This window comes from Mesoplodon mirus, assembly GCF_964341445.2.
Source record: "Mesoplodon mirus genome assembly, chromosome: 11".
Taxonomy (NCBI): domain Eukaryota; kingdom Metazoa; phylum Chordata; class Mammalia; order Artiodactyla; family Ziphiidae; genus Mesoplodon; species Mesoplodon mirus.
Genome location: NC_138987.1, coordinates 26,120,516 through 26,136,308, shown reverse-complemented (window position 1 = coordinate 26,136,308; position 15,793 = coordinate 26,120,516). Strand labels below are relative to the sequence as shown.

Here is a 15,793-nt window from a genome sequence, read left to right as displayed (position 1 = left end):
CTTCTGTCCCACACCATGTACTGCAGAATCCACATGATGAATGAATGAGTTGCCAAGAAGAGGTGAACTTACAATCAGCATCCCCAGTTTAGATGGAAGGGTGAACTAGCTGGAAAGATTTTCCAACAAAAAACACTCATGTGAAAAGGTTCCAAAGGCAAGAAGACAGTATTTGTCACATCACAGATGCAGTTCCCGTTGGTCCCAGCATTCCCACTTACGGGAATTTCTCCCACAGATTTCCTTGCACCCGTGTGAAATGCTGTATGTACTAGGTCACTCACTTATAATTGCAAAGCTTGGAAACCACATGATTGGTCATCAAACAGGGGACTTGTTAAATAAAGGATGGCACATAGAATACTGTACAGGTGTAAAACAGAACAAAAAAAACCCAAAGAAGCTCTCTATGTGTTGATAAGGAAACATCTCTGAGATACATTTCTTAGTCAAAAAAGGCAGGCTCAAAACTGTTGGCAAGGTATGCTACATTTGGGATAGAAATTAAAAGGGAAACGTTCTTAAATGTGTGTTTCTGCTTGTATTTTTATTAAAAGGGGCTACCTGCCAGAAGAGGGGTGAGTTAAGTGTGGGTAGAGGGAAGTACAAAGGCTTTTCACAGAGTACCTTTTTATATCGTTTTGATTTTTGAATCACATCAATATATTACTGATTCGAGATTTAAAAAAAAGAAAACATGGTTCAGAGAGTAAGGGCTGTGAGTGGGAACAGTTGAATCACCTGTTATCTAGAAATTATCTTTCCACCCCAGCACAGTGAGTCCAGATAAGATAACAGTCGTTTGCTATATTTGCATATTAGGAGAACTCTTGGGTATTTGTATTAAGTCAGGGCTCTTATAGGAATAAGCATGGGAAATCCAGCTCAAGTTTACTGAAGTTAAAAAGAGATTCACGTAACTGAAGAGTCCAGAGGTAGAGCCGGCTCTGGGGATGGAGGGCTTTGCTCATCACTGAGGGGCTACCTAGGCCGCAGGCTCACTAGGCATCATCTATCTCATGGCACCCTGACCCAAACCACAGTGCAGATGGCTGGGAGCCCCTTCAGCATTTTCCAAGCATCGATTTTGGAGGTCACCCCCCCGCCCAATGTGAGTTTGGCATCCCACTGCCCTTCGTTTTAGAAGATGAATCTGCTGGGGGTGACCCAGGAGCGTCAGAAGCTTCTCCTCCAGGGCTTGAGGCTGTGGTTGCTCTCTTGTGCAACAGACAAGATGCAGATGCATGACATTCTGGCCTTGAGAATGCAGGGCATTCAGAGCCAGACCAAGAGTATGTGTGTGGGGAGACGGCTGGGCCTCCGGGCTTGCCAGAATCAAGGAATGGGAGAGAATGGAGACCACTTATCTTCCTCCCACTCCCCCTTCCTCATTCCAGGCCCAAATACCAGACCAGTGTGTCTCCAAATGAGTAAAAAATGGGAACATGGGACCATGCCACATGTAAGGGATGTTAGGAAACCCAAACACAGCACAACACTGATGTACTTAATTTGGTTTATGAAATACAATTTCTGTGGAATCCTCTGTTAATGTTTGGGGAGAAAAAAAAAAAAAAAAAGATTCACTGGATTAGAAATCAAGAAAACAAGAGTCCCAGACTGGAATCTGTTGCCATCCGGTGGTAGAACCACTTACAGGTCACTGAACCTCTTTTTCTTTGCCTTAGTTTCCTCATTTGAAGCATGTGACAATTAACTGCCTGACCAATCTCACAGAGGTTAAATAAGAACACGAGAAGCTTGGAAAAGTATAAACATAACTTTGAAGTTAACTGAAGGTACATTATTACCTACCTGGCTTACATTTACTTTTTTTTTTTTTTTTTACCTGAAAAGATTGGCAGCAGGTAAAATTTGGTTTACTCTGAATCAAGTTGGGTTGGCTTTTCTGACCTGTGGGGTCAGGGAAAACTTTAATTTCATAGTAGAATCTGCAGCTTTGTGTCTGTGCAAGATCCATTTCTCATCCCTTTCTTCTGAGAAACAACTTTCCCGCACCATCAGCCCAGTAGTTTGGGCGCTGTGGACCCCTCAATGCTCCAGAGGTGGACACGTGATGCTGGTCTGACCAATCAGAGCATCATCATGCCTCCCTGGGCTACAGGATGGGCATGTGACCCAAGGCAGCCAATCAGAGACAGTGAGTTTCAATTGGAGAGCTTTGGTTGGAACTTTTAGGAAGCCCTCTCATTCCACTGGACAGTTTGTAGCCTGGGTCTTCTAGAAGCCATCTCACTCCCACCAGGGGAAAGCCTGCCTGAGAATGATGCCAACAGAGAGAAAAGCAGAGCTGAGAAAAGGAGAGAACAGATGGAGTCCTGGTGGCACTTGTGGGTCCAGCCATCCTTATAGCCAGCTCTACCCCCGGACTTCTCATTACTTGAAGCAATAGATGCCCCTTTTTCCTTCAACAAATTTGAGTTGGATTTCTGGTGCAAACTTCTGATACTACTATTCAAGAATCTCTACAAAGATGAGCCATCTTGCCCACATGCAAATCTACATGAATTAAGAACACGTAAGGTTTAAACTCTACCTTTATAGAGTCCAAGTGGAGCTAGAATCCTTTCCCGGATAAATGTACTTCATAGTAGCACAAAGTCGACATATTGTAATTTAACAGAGACACAAATTACTAAAATAAAGAAATATTTCATTTTATTTTACTCCTTTAGCCATGAGGTCCAAGGAAATGCAAGTTCATGGAAATTAGAAGTAATACCAGAATATGGATAAGATCAGCTTTAGAGATTCCATGGAATCAGCAGAGCGTGATTGTCTGGAGTGATTTTTGGCCTTCTCAGTTTGCCAAGCCAGGTGTACCATTTTGTCTAGCCCATTTAACAATTTCTGTGGTAACTGTCCAGGATGAAGAGCGTCATCATAGAATGGAGAAGCCCAAGCAACTGAAACGTTTGCAGCACACAGAGCAAAACAGTCAATATTACAAGGTGACACAGACTATTTAGCACTTAATTAGTAAACCAGAGTAAATCTCATTATGCAGCACTACAAATATCCCTAGCCATGCCTTCATTTGCTCATTCCTTCATTCATGCATTCAGTGAGTATTTATTAAGCACCTACTGTGTACCAGGAGGCAGCCTGATAAATGCTGGAGTTACAAAGACAAAGATTAAGGCACAGACTCTGCCCTCAAGGAGCTCCCAATCTAAATCTTGCAGAGAGATATAGAAATGAATGACAATGCATCCAGAAGGGCTGATAACAAAAGTCTGTTCCAAGGGAGACCCAGCTCTGGATTCATTCTACTGCAGGTTCCACGGTAAAGGTAAGTGGCATTCCTCCCCCTCTGCAGAACATAGCTTTAACCAGTATTTCAGTTCCAGTGTTACACAGAGAGCCACAGCATTATAACAAGTTACCACTAACCCAGCAGCGGGTCTGAGGCTCTCACCACTGAACCTTTAGGGGAAATAGAGTGTGATCTTGCAGAAGTGGCTGACTACCACTGAGTCTCACTCCCTCCTCCACAGCTATCCAGGCGGGCTGCTCTGCCCTTGGCATATGCCCTCAAGGTCTGGACCCACTTGGCCAGACATGGGTTTATGGTCTGGAGGGTCCCTGAAGAAGAGTTCCTTCTCTTCAACTTCTAAACCTAAGCCTTCATATTTCAAGGCCCACTTCTTCCTCTGGAATGACCTGCTTTTCATTTGTCATTTTTGATTTGGGTGAAAAGTGGCGCCATGTGCAGGTCTTGCTGAGCAAAGGACCTGCTTCACATTTTGTAAAGTGTGCGAACATCCAGCCATAGACATTAAGAGGAGCAAACAAACTCCATCACACACCCTGCTCCCCTTTCTCCTCTCTCAGACCTGCGCTCCCGTCAGCACGTTGACCGGTGTAAAATGAATGCGAGGTGTGAGTTGCAGCTTCTGAGTCAGACTGTATGTCAAGTTATGCCAGTAACAATAAAGGGTAGTTTTATAAGTGGAATCTGCAATGCTGTTTGCAGATTGGCTTTTGCAGAGGTTTAGTGTTAAGCAAAAGTCTCCTTCCCATAATCCTGCCTTACTTGGATATTCCCTGAGACACACTCTCCTCTCCCCGCTCATCTGGCAAAGGCAACAGTCCGGAACCCAGTGAGTTTTTCCTGTTAGTTGTTCACCTGCATTTCACTCTGTTGTTAGAAGGCTTTTGATTTCTAAGCTGCCTTGCTAAATCAATCCCACCTGGAGTTACATCACTACGGACTTCCGGTTAGCAGCAAGGGTAGAAGCTTGGTCTCTGTGAGCAGGGAGGCCTGTGGGGGGACAGAATTTCAAAACGGTGGTCTTCCATGGTCACTGAGTTAATGTGCATAGTGGTATTAAGGCCTTTCAATAGAAGCATTTTGCTTGGTTCATCTAAAAATCATAGTCTCTTAGTGTTAGTTTATTAACGAAATCTTAATGATCATTATAAATTGAATTTTATAGATGCCCTTGAGATATAAAATTATACAGTGCATTCTCTAAAAATGAAATTTTAAAATGAATATCCCCTGATTTTACTTTTTAATAAATTCCTCCTTTAGTGTATTTCCATAAATCTCTTACATACAAAGAAACAAAACAGAATCTGTACAAAAAATAAGAGGTCTCCATTTTCTGGAACACCTTATCTTTTCTGTAATGAATTTGTTAATATAAAAAAGTGTCTACTTAGAAAATTATAAAAACATTGCTACGTCATAAATGCTCTACACTCCCTAGGAAAACATACCTTTGGAAATAGTACAACTATTGGGAATTCTTAAAGAAATTCAAGTCCTGGATGGGCTGCAGGTGAATTCCACGCAGGGCGGTGTTAAAACCCTGTCTGTCCTCTGCACCACTTCCATAAATTGTCTGCCACTTTCATTGAGTGAGACTGAATTCTCCTTCCTTCAAACATCACCACTGATTTCTGTGGATATCCTTAGGGTGACACTCTATTTTTAAAAAAATAAAAAAAAGGTTTAAAAGAAGGTAAACAATTCCAGTGCCAGCTCTGAAACTCCCAACAGCTTTGCACCCCCTCAGAGATGATCTCACTACGGTTTGTACTGAGCTCGAGTTGGGTCCTCAAGAGTTTTCTTGGCCTTCTCTAACCTTTTAGCTAGTAATTCACTTGTTTCAAAATGTGAGATTTTCCCTGTTGCCAAATCTGACAAGGTCCCATCTTCTCTCTGCCTTGAGAACATTTTTCAACAACACACTTTTATTTTTAAGAAAAGACATATTTCCTGTTATTTGGAACTTGTGAGACCTCTTCGAAAAAAAAATAACCAGGATCTATGACTATAAGCGTCAAATGGCAGAGGACAGATGAACGTTTTCCTTGTTTAGGAGAGCTATTCAAGATGCTTTCCTTTGGGAATACACTAAATTGCACAATACTTACATATTTTTTCAAACACATAAGGGTAAAAAGATAGTGCTCTTATGTTTCTTAAATGTAAGAAATGTTCTATGTATTTCTGCTAATCCGCATCATAACTTATAACATTTGTATTGATAAATACCTACCTGGAAATCGTAGATGAATGTTAGAAAGTAGAAAATAAAACCAAAGGCCACTGTCCATTCACAGATCGCACTCACTACGTGATATACATAATCCTAAGAGCAAGAACAAAAAGAGAAACAGAATTTAGCCTAAATGCATTCACTTCAGTGGACATACTGAAATAATAATGAGCAGGTCAGGCCAAAGGAAAAAGCTGTCCAGTGAGCATAAATCAACCCCCGGAGGAAACACGGTAAGCAAGGCCATGTGGATGCACATCAGGGCAACTGCCCGATAAGAATGTGAATACAATGACCCCAAAAGTTCTCTCTGGTTCTCATACACTCTGGCTTTAAGACTTGTCTGTGGAACCTCAACAGGCAGAAGAAGGATCACAAAACGGCTGAGAATAGAAAGCAAATTTGGACTCAACAGAAGAAAGAACTTTCCATACAAGGCATGACTTGCTTTCCCACAGCTGGGAATCCCAAAGTTGAAAGGCAGGCTTGAAAAGCACCTACCCAGTGTCCATGTGGTTATTCCAGACTTCAAGTATGCATCTAAAGGAAACTGGCTATCACCCCTGGGTTTTGTGTTTCTCTGTTACTATAGATAATGTCAGTTCAGAAAATAGGTCTGCATGATGTTATAAGGTAAGCACAGCTACAAAGCAAATGCTAATTATGAGACTATCTTCTTGGGGGCAGGAATGAGAGAATGGAGGACAAGAAAGAGAATGGCTTTAATTCGGGGTTCCAAAGTCAGCTGCCTCTGGAGGCCAGGAAACTAATAAAAAGAAACTCACGGTTGCAAAAAGAGGGACAATGGGGAGCCCACGCCTCATCAGCTCAATTCCATTCTCACCAAGTAGGAAAGTATGACCCCAGTGTTGCTTTGAGATTAAAAAAAGAGAGAGAGAGAGACTTCCCTGGTGGTCCAGTGGTTAACACTCTGTGTTTCCAATGCAGGGGGCTCGGGTTTGATCCCTGGTCAGGGAACTAAGATCCCACGTGCCATGCGGCGCGGCCAAAAAAAAGCCCATGGATTGTGTGTGTGTGTGTGTGTGTGTGTGATAGCTCCCCTGATTTTTAAATACTGGAAACCATTTTTAAAAAGCATTTTTAAGCACCATCTAAGTAAAAAATGCTTGTCTAAATTCTGACTTTAGCCCACATGCCAAATTAGCCTGTGGACTGTCATCAGTTCGAGCCCTCTGATTTCAAATCATAACCTATATTTTCTTCCTACTTCACTGTCTGCTCTGCCGTAGGTTACAAGTGTGAACAAACAAATGTGCTAGATTACAGGTCAGTTCTTTTCTTTGATCCACCACAAAGATCTAATTGAAGCACATCAAACTCTCAGACACCACTGCTCACCCTCCCCATGGAGGATCACATCCACCCACTGTTCTCATCCAGGCCACTCTGGGGAGAATCTGACCAGCCTACGTTACAGGGTCGAGAATGGAGGCCACTTCCTTTTCAAAGGTGACAGCACTAGGGGATCCACCCCATCTCCTATCATCTCTGGACAATGAAGATGGCTTAATCAAATAGAAGCAGAATTTGGGGGTGGGAGAGGATTTCTGTAGCATGATATTAATAACAGTGCACTGAAGGAGGGGTCCAGACTCTTCCACTACACATATATGAACGCAGGCAAAGCTCTCATCTCCTTGCTACGTAAAATGGGACAATGACATCATAATTCTTATCCTCCCTACCACGTTAAGTCAATGCACAGGAATGTGCTGTGAAACCTCTGAAGCACTCCACAGTTTGGGGCAGGACCTACATGATTATTCTGTTCCGTGAACTGATGTAAAGAGTTTTCTTTGCATTTGTGGATATTGGGGAACAGAAGGGGAGTGAATAGAAAACCAGGTACTTTTCACATTTTTAAGATAGAAAATGAAATGAAAAAAGGTTTTTCAACTGGGGAATACGCTTTGATGAATCCTTCCCAGCTGCTTTGTTTTGATTTGTGGTGGAAGGCCTCCCCCCAGTGGTTAAGAAGTAAAATACACCTAGGGCTACTCTTCTGTGAGCTCTCCTTATCAGGAAGCACTTTTTTTCTAACTTCTGCCTGGCTCGTCCTCACCGTCTTCAGTCTCTCACTTGCTTCTTGCAGGCTTCCATCACCTGCCAGAATCCCCTCTGGTGGAAAATTCTTCCTCTGACCCTGCCATTACCCCAACCAGGGATCGAACCCATGCCCCCTGCAGTGGAAGCACGGAGTCAACCAATGGACCACCAGGGAAGCCCCTGAAACTGCTTTTTTTTTTTAAACAAAGGGATTGGGATTTTTTTTTTTTTTTTTTTTTTTGGCTGCATTGGGTCTTCATTGCTACATGTGGGCTTTCTCTAGTTGCAGTGAGCGGGGGCTACTCTTCATTGTGGGGCGCGGGCTTCTCATTGTGGTGGCTTCTCTTGTTGCAGAGCACGAGCTCTAGCCGCGCAGGCTTCAGTAGTTGTAGCATAGCGGGCTCAGTAGTTGTGGCTCACGGGCTGTAGAGCATCAGGCTCAGTAGTTGTGGCTCACGGGCTTAGTTGCTCCGCAGCATGTGGGATCTTCCTGGACTAGGGCTCGAACCCGTGTCCCCTGCATTGGCAGGCGGATCCTTAACCACTGCACCACCAGGGAAGCCCCTGAAACTGCTCTTTGAAAAACATCAGTAACTCCACCTGCCCCTTGGGAAAAACTGCTGCTCCTCACTAACTCCCTCCTCTCTGTAGGTAACTAACGAGTTAACTAATGAGTTGATCTTAATTTGAAGCATCTGATTCCTTGTGTTCTGATGTTTGGTCTGGAAACTACCCGTCACTCTACCCTATGCTCTGATGGCTCTTGATCCTACCCCAGGTCTAGTCCCCCATGTCTAACTTGACATTTCTCCTCGGCGTTTCACTATAGCTTCAGATTGAACGATTCTGAAACCAAACCCATCCATTTCTCCCCATGAAATCATTTATTCCTGTTAAGGACCCAATCTTTTCTTCTTTTTAAAAAATATTTATTTATTTGGCTGCGCCCGGTCTTAGTTGCAGCATGCAGGATCTTTTAGTTGTGGCACATGGATCTTTAGTTGTGGCATGCAAACTCTTAGTTGCAGCATGTGGGATCTAGTTCCGTGCCAGGGATCAAATCTGGGCCCCCTGCATTGGGAGCGCTGAGTCTTAGCCACTGGACCACCAGGGAAGTCCCAAGGGACCCAATCTTATCGGTTCATGAGAACAGGTTCTTTGGTTCACCCAAGACAAAAACTTGGAAGTCATCTTCACTTCTTCACGTCCTTTCATTCTTATGCTATTTCTTCCAGTCTAGGGGAATCTTGATTTAAAATCTAAACTAGTGGAACTGCCTTCTCCCTGCCATCCTAACTCCGGTCTCTCTCCTCTTCAATACATCCCAGGTGTCTCTTCTAATTTTCTTCCAATAATATTCTTTTAATTTACTTTCCTGTTCAAAAGCCTTCAAAGGCTTATTCCGTTCACCTACATCAAGCATGAGCCTCTCTGCCCACCTCTTAAAGCCTTGCACAAACTATTCCCCCACAAACTTATCCCCGACCACATTTATTTCTCACCCTATGCTGATACAAACTATCTTCTACTCTGTTTTCATCACCTCTGCTTAACATGTGGTGCTTCCTCTGACCTCCATACACCTTCATTCACATTGTTTCCCTACCCTTAAATCTCACCTCTTTTACTAAGCCTCGATGGTTGAAGGGTTTAAGAGAGAATTAAAAATTCAAATTTTTAAAACTAATTTTGAAAATAATTCAAGGAACCAGGTTTGACAATCATATTGAAAACAGCTTATAGTTTACCTTTTCTTTTGGATTCCACTCCAGCTTGGTTATAGAAATTAATGAAGCACAGGCAATCACTAAAAAACAAAATTGTTAAGGAAACTACAGAAGAAAATAGGTCCTTTATTGTAAGACTAGGTTATTCTTCTAATAATATAACCATTACACAATGTTCACATGTTAGTACCAACATTTCTGCTATCAAACAAGTTATATCAGCTTCTTATCATCTCAAACCTTAAGTTCGATCATGGCAGGAGTTAAAATACAACACGGAAGTAGTCATTCTTTAGCAATACTTTGTCAGTTATGTATAGAAGACTTTTAATCTGTGGCTACATTTTGCTTGACCCTGTTGTCTAAATTTGGTCAAAATGACACAGCAGTCTAATATGGGTACTTTTGCAGTAGTTTCCCCTAAAATACTATTGTCCCTAAATAATAATATTGATTAAAATTCTTTTTCCTGGGCTTTCCTGGTGGCGCAGTGGTTGAGAGTCTGCCTGCCGATGCAGGGGACGCGGGTTCGTGCCCCGGTCTGGGAAGATCCCACATGTTGCGGAGCGGCTGGGCCCGTGAGCCATGGCCGCTGAGCCTGCGCGTCCAGAGCCTGTGCTCTGCAACGGGAGAGACCACAACAGTGAGAGGCCCGCGTACCGCAAAAAAAAAAAAAAAAAACTTTTTCCTAAAATACTATGTTCAAGGCAACAGCTTCAAGGAAAAAATTAACATTTCAAAGTATCAAAAAAGCATCACAAAGTACCAAGGCTCATATACAAAAACAAGCTACAGAAATTTAATGTATTTTCTTTATAAAAATTTAAAAAAAAACAGATTTTTCCATTGAGTAACTGGGTGTAAGCGGAGTCCTTCCTCCCTGGCCCTAAGGGTTTACAAATCAGAGAAATACATCCTACATCTGACCTTGGGGACGAAGGACAAATCCTGAGAGGCCAGCCTAATAAGGCCAGGGACTGAGGCTACTGCCCAACGTGGACAAGACTGTCTGCACAAAGGTGGTGACAACCATTTTGATTGAACTTAGAAGGCCAAAGAGAAAGCTAGAGGGAAATGGGATGCTCTTTAAAAGCTTTTGCAAAATGTTAAGAATTCCAAGTGTTGCATCAATCAATGCCAATTTTAGCACCTCCTCTGAATTTGGAGTCAGCACCCTCTCTCCCTGCCCTCCGCCACCTCCCATATTTTGCAATGCTTAACACTTCTCAGTTTCTCAAAGTAAAAGAAGTAGAGAATGGGACTTCCCTGGCAGTCCAGTGGTTAAGACTCCACGCTTCCAGTGCAGGGGGTGCGGGTTTGATCCCTGGTTGGGGAACTAAGATCCTGCGTGCTGCTGGCCAAAAAATAAAAAGAAGTAGAGAACATTAAAGGTTCTCTAATCATGTCATGACCGTATGTCTGTTTCTAACAGTTTTAAAAGCCTCTTAATTCTTTCATTTAATTCTTTATCTCATCTTTAGTCCCATCAGGTCCCTTCCATGCTGGGGAGGAGGGCGGGGGGGTGGGGGAGAGATGGACAAAACTCCGGCAAAACAGACCTGGTCTCAGCTCCCAGAAACATTACAGCCTTGTCGGACCCAGGGAATGTGCCACGTTAGAAAAGAACAGGGTGCAGTCATGACTCGGAGGGAAGATTATTAATTCGGAGTGAAATGGGGTTTGAGGTGTCAGGGAAGCTTCACTGAGTTGAGTTTAATCTAAGCTGTGAGGTTTGAGGAGCTCTCTAGGACAGCATCATCCCACAGAAATTCAGGCATATGTGTAACAATATTTTCTACTATAGTCGCCACATTGACAGAAACGAAAAAGAGCCTAATGAAATTAACCTTAACATCTTATTTAACCCAATATATCAAACATGTTGTCATTTCAACATGTAATAATATAAAGAATTATTAATGGGATATTTTACATTTTTTTCTCATTAAGTCTTTGAAATCCAGTGTTTTACACTTACGGCCCTTCTCTATACAGACTACCCACGTTTAAATCCTCAACAGCCTCGTGTGGCCAGTGGCTACTGTGTTGGACAGACAGTTCAGTTCTAGAAAGACAAAGTGGAGAAGGTTATCCAGGCAAGAAGAAGAGCATGGGCAAAAGCAGAGAACAGGAAACAGCCACAGTCAGGGGACAAAGTGTAAAACGGAGGTCAGAGAAATAGGCAGCCTCAGACTGCGTCTCACGCAAAGGAACGGCCTTTGCATTGTTAGTGATTTTGTGAAGCCTTTTGAAAGCTGCAGAAGCTGAATGCAAAATGGATAGTTTAGTAGGAAGGGCTCAGAAGCATGATTCCAGGCCTCAGTTTCTTCAGGAGTCAAATGAGGTTTCACGGAACTAATACAGGAAAGAGAAACAAGGACATTTTAAAGATACTTTAAAATCTTTCTAAGGAAATATAAATCCATGGTAATGTTTAAGACAAAAGACTTTTTCCTATGGATGAATTTGTTCAAATTAATTGGATAAAAACATATAACCTGTTTCTGTTCAGGGATCCTACCCGTCAGCATGGCTCATACGAACTTCCTAGAAATGGGAACTAATAGTATGTGAAACTCTGGCTTGAAAAAGTAATTCTGCTAAACCTCTCTCATTTTAGTACCTAGAGATCTGTCTCCAAAGTTGGAAGCAAGGAAAGTTTTCCTATACCAAAAAACTTTGTTTTTAACTTTACAAGTGGTTCTATAAATCTTACAATTAAAGCAAGCTAAAAGGTTTGAGGAGATCCCTCTCAAGAGAAAGCATGAATGTCTTCAATCCATAAATAGAACAAGGAAACAGAGAAGGAACTATCTTAGGAACCAGGGTGTATAGTTTGTTGTTAAATTTCTCAATACTAGAATTTGGTTCCTCTGTGCTTAGAAATTTTGTAATTAAAATTTTTCTTCCCTAAATGACAAAAACAAAACCCAAAACCATCCTTAGACTTCACATTTTGTATAGCTCCAATTTTTTTTTAAAGAAATTTTATTTATTTATTTATTTTTGGTTGCGTTGGGTCTTCTTTGCTGCGCGCAGGCTTTGTCTAGTTGCAGCGAGCGGGAGCTACTCTTTATTGCAGCGCGCGGGCTTCTCATTGCGGTGGCTTCTCTTGTGGTGGAGCATGGGCTCTAGGCACATGGGCTTCAGTAGTTGTGGCACACAGGCTCAGTAGTTGTGGCGCACGGGCTTAGTTGCTCCGCAGCATGTGGGATCTTCCTGGACCAGGGCTCGAACCCATGTCCCCTGCATTGGCAGGCGGATCCTTCACCACTGCGCCACCAGGGAAGTCCCTATAGCTCCAATTTTAAAAGAAAAATGCAAGGCTTAATACTTAGAAGCACATGATGACAAAATATCTTTTTACTCGAGCTTGCCCACTTTGTACCACAACCCAACTTGGATGAACAAGACCACCGCTAATAAAATAGTTCAATTTTCCTACAGTCTGACAATAATCACCAATTTTTAATGACTCTTTAGCCTTTGCTATGACTGCAGATGGTATTTTGAAAGATGGGGAATTTTCCACCCTTGAAAGACCACAGCTTTTTTTTTTTCTTTGTTAAATACCTCTTGGGGAAAAAAAAAGGAAAAAGGAAGGAAGCATTGTTTTTCATTTCTTCTAAATCAGAATATACAAGTATGATAAATTTATATTTTCTTTTCACATTGTTGAATTAGAAACAATAAAATTTCATTTTGAAAATGAAATCGGTGATAAAAAGAAAAGGCTAAATGTATTTAAATGACTTAGAAATAAATAGTACAGAGCTTTTTAAAACCTCTTAATATGGACGAATAGATCAAACCATCTAACCACCTATGTGTGGGGAGAAGGAAAAGTCGGGCCTCTTGGGAATTCACAGGGCTATTACTTTAAGTACAATATCAATATTTGATGTCTTTAGCCAAGCACTACAAAGAAAAATAAATATTTTCACATGGCTCATGAAACCGACCACGTGGAAAGAAAGTAAATAGAGACTGACATGTTCTGACACTTTTTTTCATTTTCCTTTCACACCATTCTTTTCCCCAAAGATTCTTTTGATTTAACCAGACAACGTTGAGATATTTTCCTTATGATTTACCCTTTTCTCCCAATCATTCTTCTGAAGCCTGTTGACACTTGGCTGTTAACCTTTGCTTTCTCCATTTTTTTTGGAGGGGAGTGGGGCGGCGAGGATGTCAAGCTTGGAAGGACACTAAAGGACAAATGTAAAAAAGGATACAGGGGATGACGGCTGCAGAGGAAACGGCAGAGATGGCCATCCGTATGCGGCATGTGGAAAGGCTGTTCCACTGGGGACACGATTTGTAAGAGATGATGGATTGCAGGAGCGTGTACACAACACCGCAGACAAACGCCAAAAGGGCACCACCATCGTGTACCACGGGGACAGCTAACTCCTAGAGAGAAAGTCACACATATGCTGTTACTCAGCGTGAGTCTATGCACATCAAGAGCCGAACACTCACTCACTTGCTTTGGGCTCCTCAAAGCCACCAGGCATCACAGAGGCACACACCCCATCTTTGGAAAATACAGCTGCTTGCAGAAGATGACCAAGAGAAAAGCCTTCCCGGCACTGGAGTAAATGCCAGGAACTTGCTTGTTCCATAGCAAACGTTTGGCTTGCTGCGAGTTGGGCAAACGGGCCTGGTTCAGTAATAATCTCTCAATAAAACTGGGGGAAAAAACCCATATTAAACCAAAAAAATTATAAAAGAATTAAGAAAAACAAATCCTTTTCACCCCTTGAATGTTAGGCACAGCACACTTGAGCAAGGGAAAATAAACAAAAGGCAAGGCATCTAATGCTAATGAGCTGGGGTTGTTTTAGGAATAACCTGATAGTCCTGGTACTTTCCACTCTCCATTTTCTCTCTATGCTAATAAGTAAATCAAATCCTGAATTTACATACTTTGCTTCCACCCCCCACGAGCACTGTCAGGAAACTTGCTTCCTCAACCCTGGCCAATTCAATACATCAGATCTTAATCTGCAAGCTTCAGGACACCCACATGAGCCCTGATGAAATCAGATCAAAAGGCCCTTGAATTAGCAGGAGGTGTATGTCCAGTGTGCCCTTTTCACTGTGGAACACATATTCTCTCATCAAAGATGTCTTTTAGAAGGGAAACGGCTCAGATCAGACACGAATTTTGGATAGAGGTTAAGATGAAAACCTGGTAGCTTTCTTTGAAACTCTTGTTAATTTAAAAGAGAATCAAAGTAGAGAAAACTGGACTATTGAGAGGATTCAACCTCAGGAAACTTGACTTTTCCAAAAAGGAGACTTCTTGAGGCACAGGAAAGCATTGACGGAGATTGCTCGGTGAGGAGACAACAAAAAGTAGACTTCTTGAGGCACAGGAAAGCATTGACGGAGATTGCTCGGTGAGGAGACACCAAAAAGTAGCCATCTTATCCACCAGTGCGGGAAAGAGGGCTAGCTATGAACGTCTGGTAGGTGCAGTTTCCTCCCGCTCAAGAAGAACCACCAGTCAGTGCTCTCTCCTGCCCTCACATCTCTAATTCTTCTTGAGGCAACCGCTCACGTTGGTTTGCTTATGGCACGCCGAAAATGAATTACAGGATATCAAAAAAGGAAGTTGTAAAGATATATTTATGGGAACAATGACAAGGCAAATCCTTTGCCCTCAGGAAAGTTAGAAGTTCTATTTCTGGTCTTTGTGAAGATGTAATCACTTCACAGAAGCCTTAAAAGGAACCAAAAGTGTAATTATCTAACAACCTAAGCCTTCTTCCTGAAGTCTGCCCTTTATGGTTTAAACACGGATGGCAGTATCACTTGTGATGTTGAGTCATTCCGAGAATAATGTGATGGGATATCATACACTGCATACTATCCCCCCCACAGGACAATTCATACCCACACTCCACTAGACAACTTATATCCTTCCAGGTTGCCACCTTCCCTTTGAAAATAATTTTTCCATCGTGCTTTCTGATGTTAGAACTGTGAACTGTGAATTTTTTTCCCTAATTTTATGAAAAAAAATTTTTAGCATTCTTTTTTTTTTTAAGTTTATTTATTTTATTTTTGGCTGCACTGGGTCTTCATTGCTGAGCGCAGGTTTTTCTCTAGTTGCGGCGAGCGGGAGCTACTCTTCGTTATGGTGCGCGGGCTTCTCATTGCGGTGGCTTCTCTTTGTTGCAGAGCATGGGCTCTAGGCACGTGGGCTTCAGTAGTGGCGGCACGCGGGCTTAGTTGCTCCGCGACATGTGGGATCTTCCCGGACCAGGGCTAGAACCCATGTCGCCTGCATTGGCAGGCGGATTCTTAACCACTGCGCCGCCTGGGAAGCCCTAGAACTGTGAATTGTGTACATGCTTTTTTCTCACGGAGATTTTCTCATTCTGGCCTTGAGGTTAACTCTTCCCCACAGGTTCTGGGCAGACTGCTTCAATCAAAGGTGACTTCTGCCTCTCATGACCC

The 15,793-nt window shown here is 42.4% G+C and overlaps 1 protein-coding gene across 4 annotated transcripts in view; it reads right to left on the bottom strand.

Annotated features, from left to right (window-relative positions):
* Positions 1–2,653: 2,653 nt before the first annotated feature.
* Positions 2,654–15,793, bottom strand: part of DRAM1 (DNA damage regulated autophagy modulator 1) — a 46,840-nt gene continuing 33,700 nt past the window's right edge. The window contains exons 4-8 of one of the 4 annotated variants that reach the window (XR_014295222.1): positions 13,561–13,738; positions 9,347–9,405; positions 5,532–5,624; positions 4,747–4,954; positions 2,654–4,285 (exon numbers count right to left, since the gene is read on the bottom strand). Coding sequence is in view for 3 of the 4 variants with exons in the window: in XM_082634630.1 (XP_082490756.1) it covers positions 2,862–2,927; positions 5,532–5,624; positions 9,347–9,405; positions 13,561–13,738 (396 nt within the window). In the remaining variant the exon portion in view is untranslated. Of the gene's footprint in view, positions 4,955–5,531; positions 5,625–9,346; positions 9,406–13,560; positions 13,739–15,793 lie in introns of all 4 variants that reach the window. The other 3 variants (XM_082634632.1, XM_082634631.1, XM_082634630.1) reach the window with 3 other exon arrangements.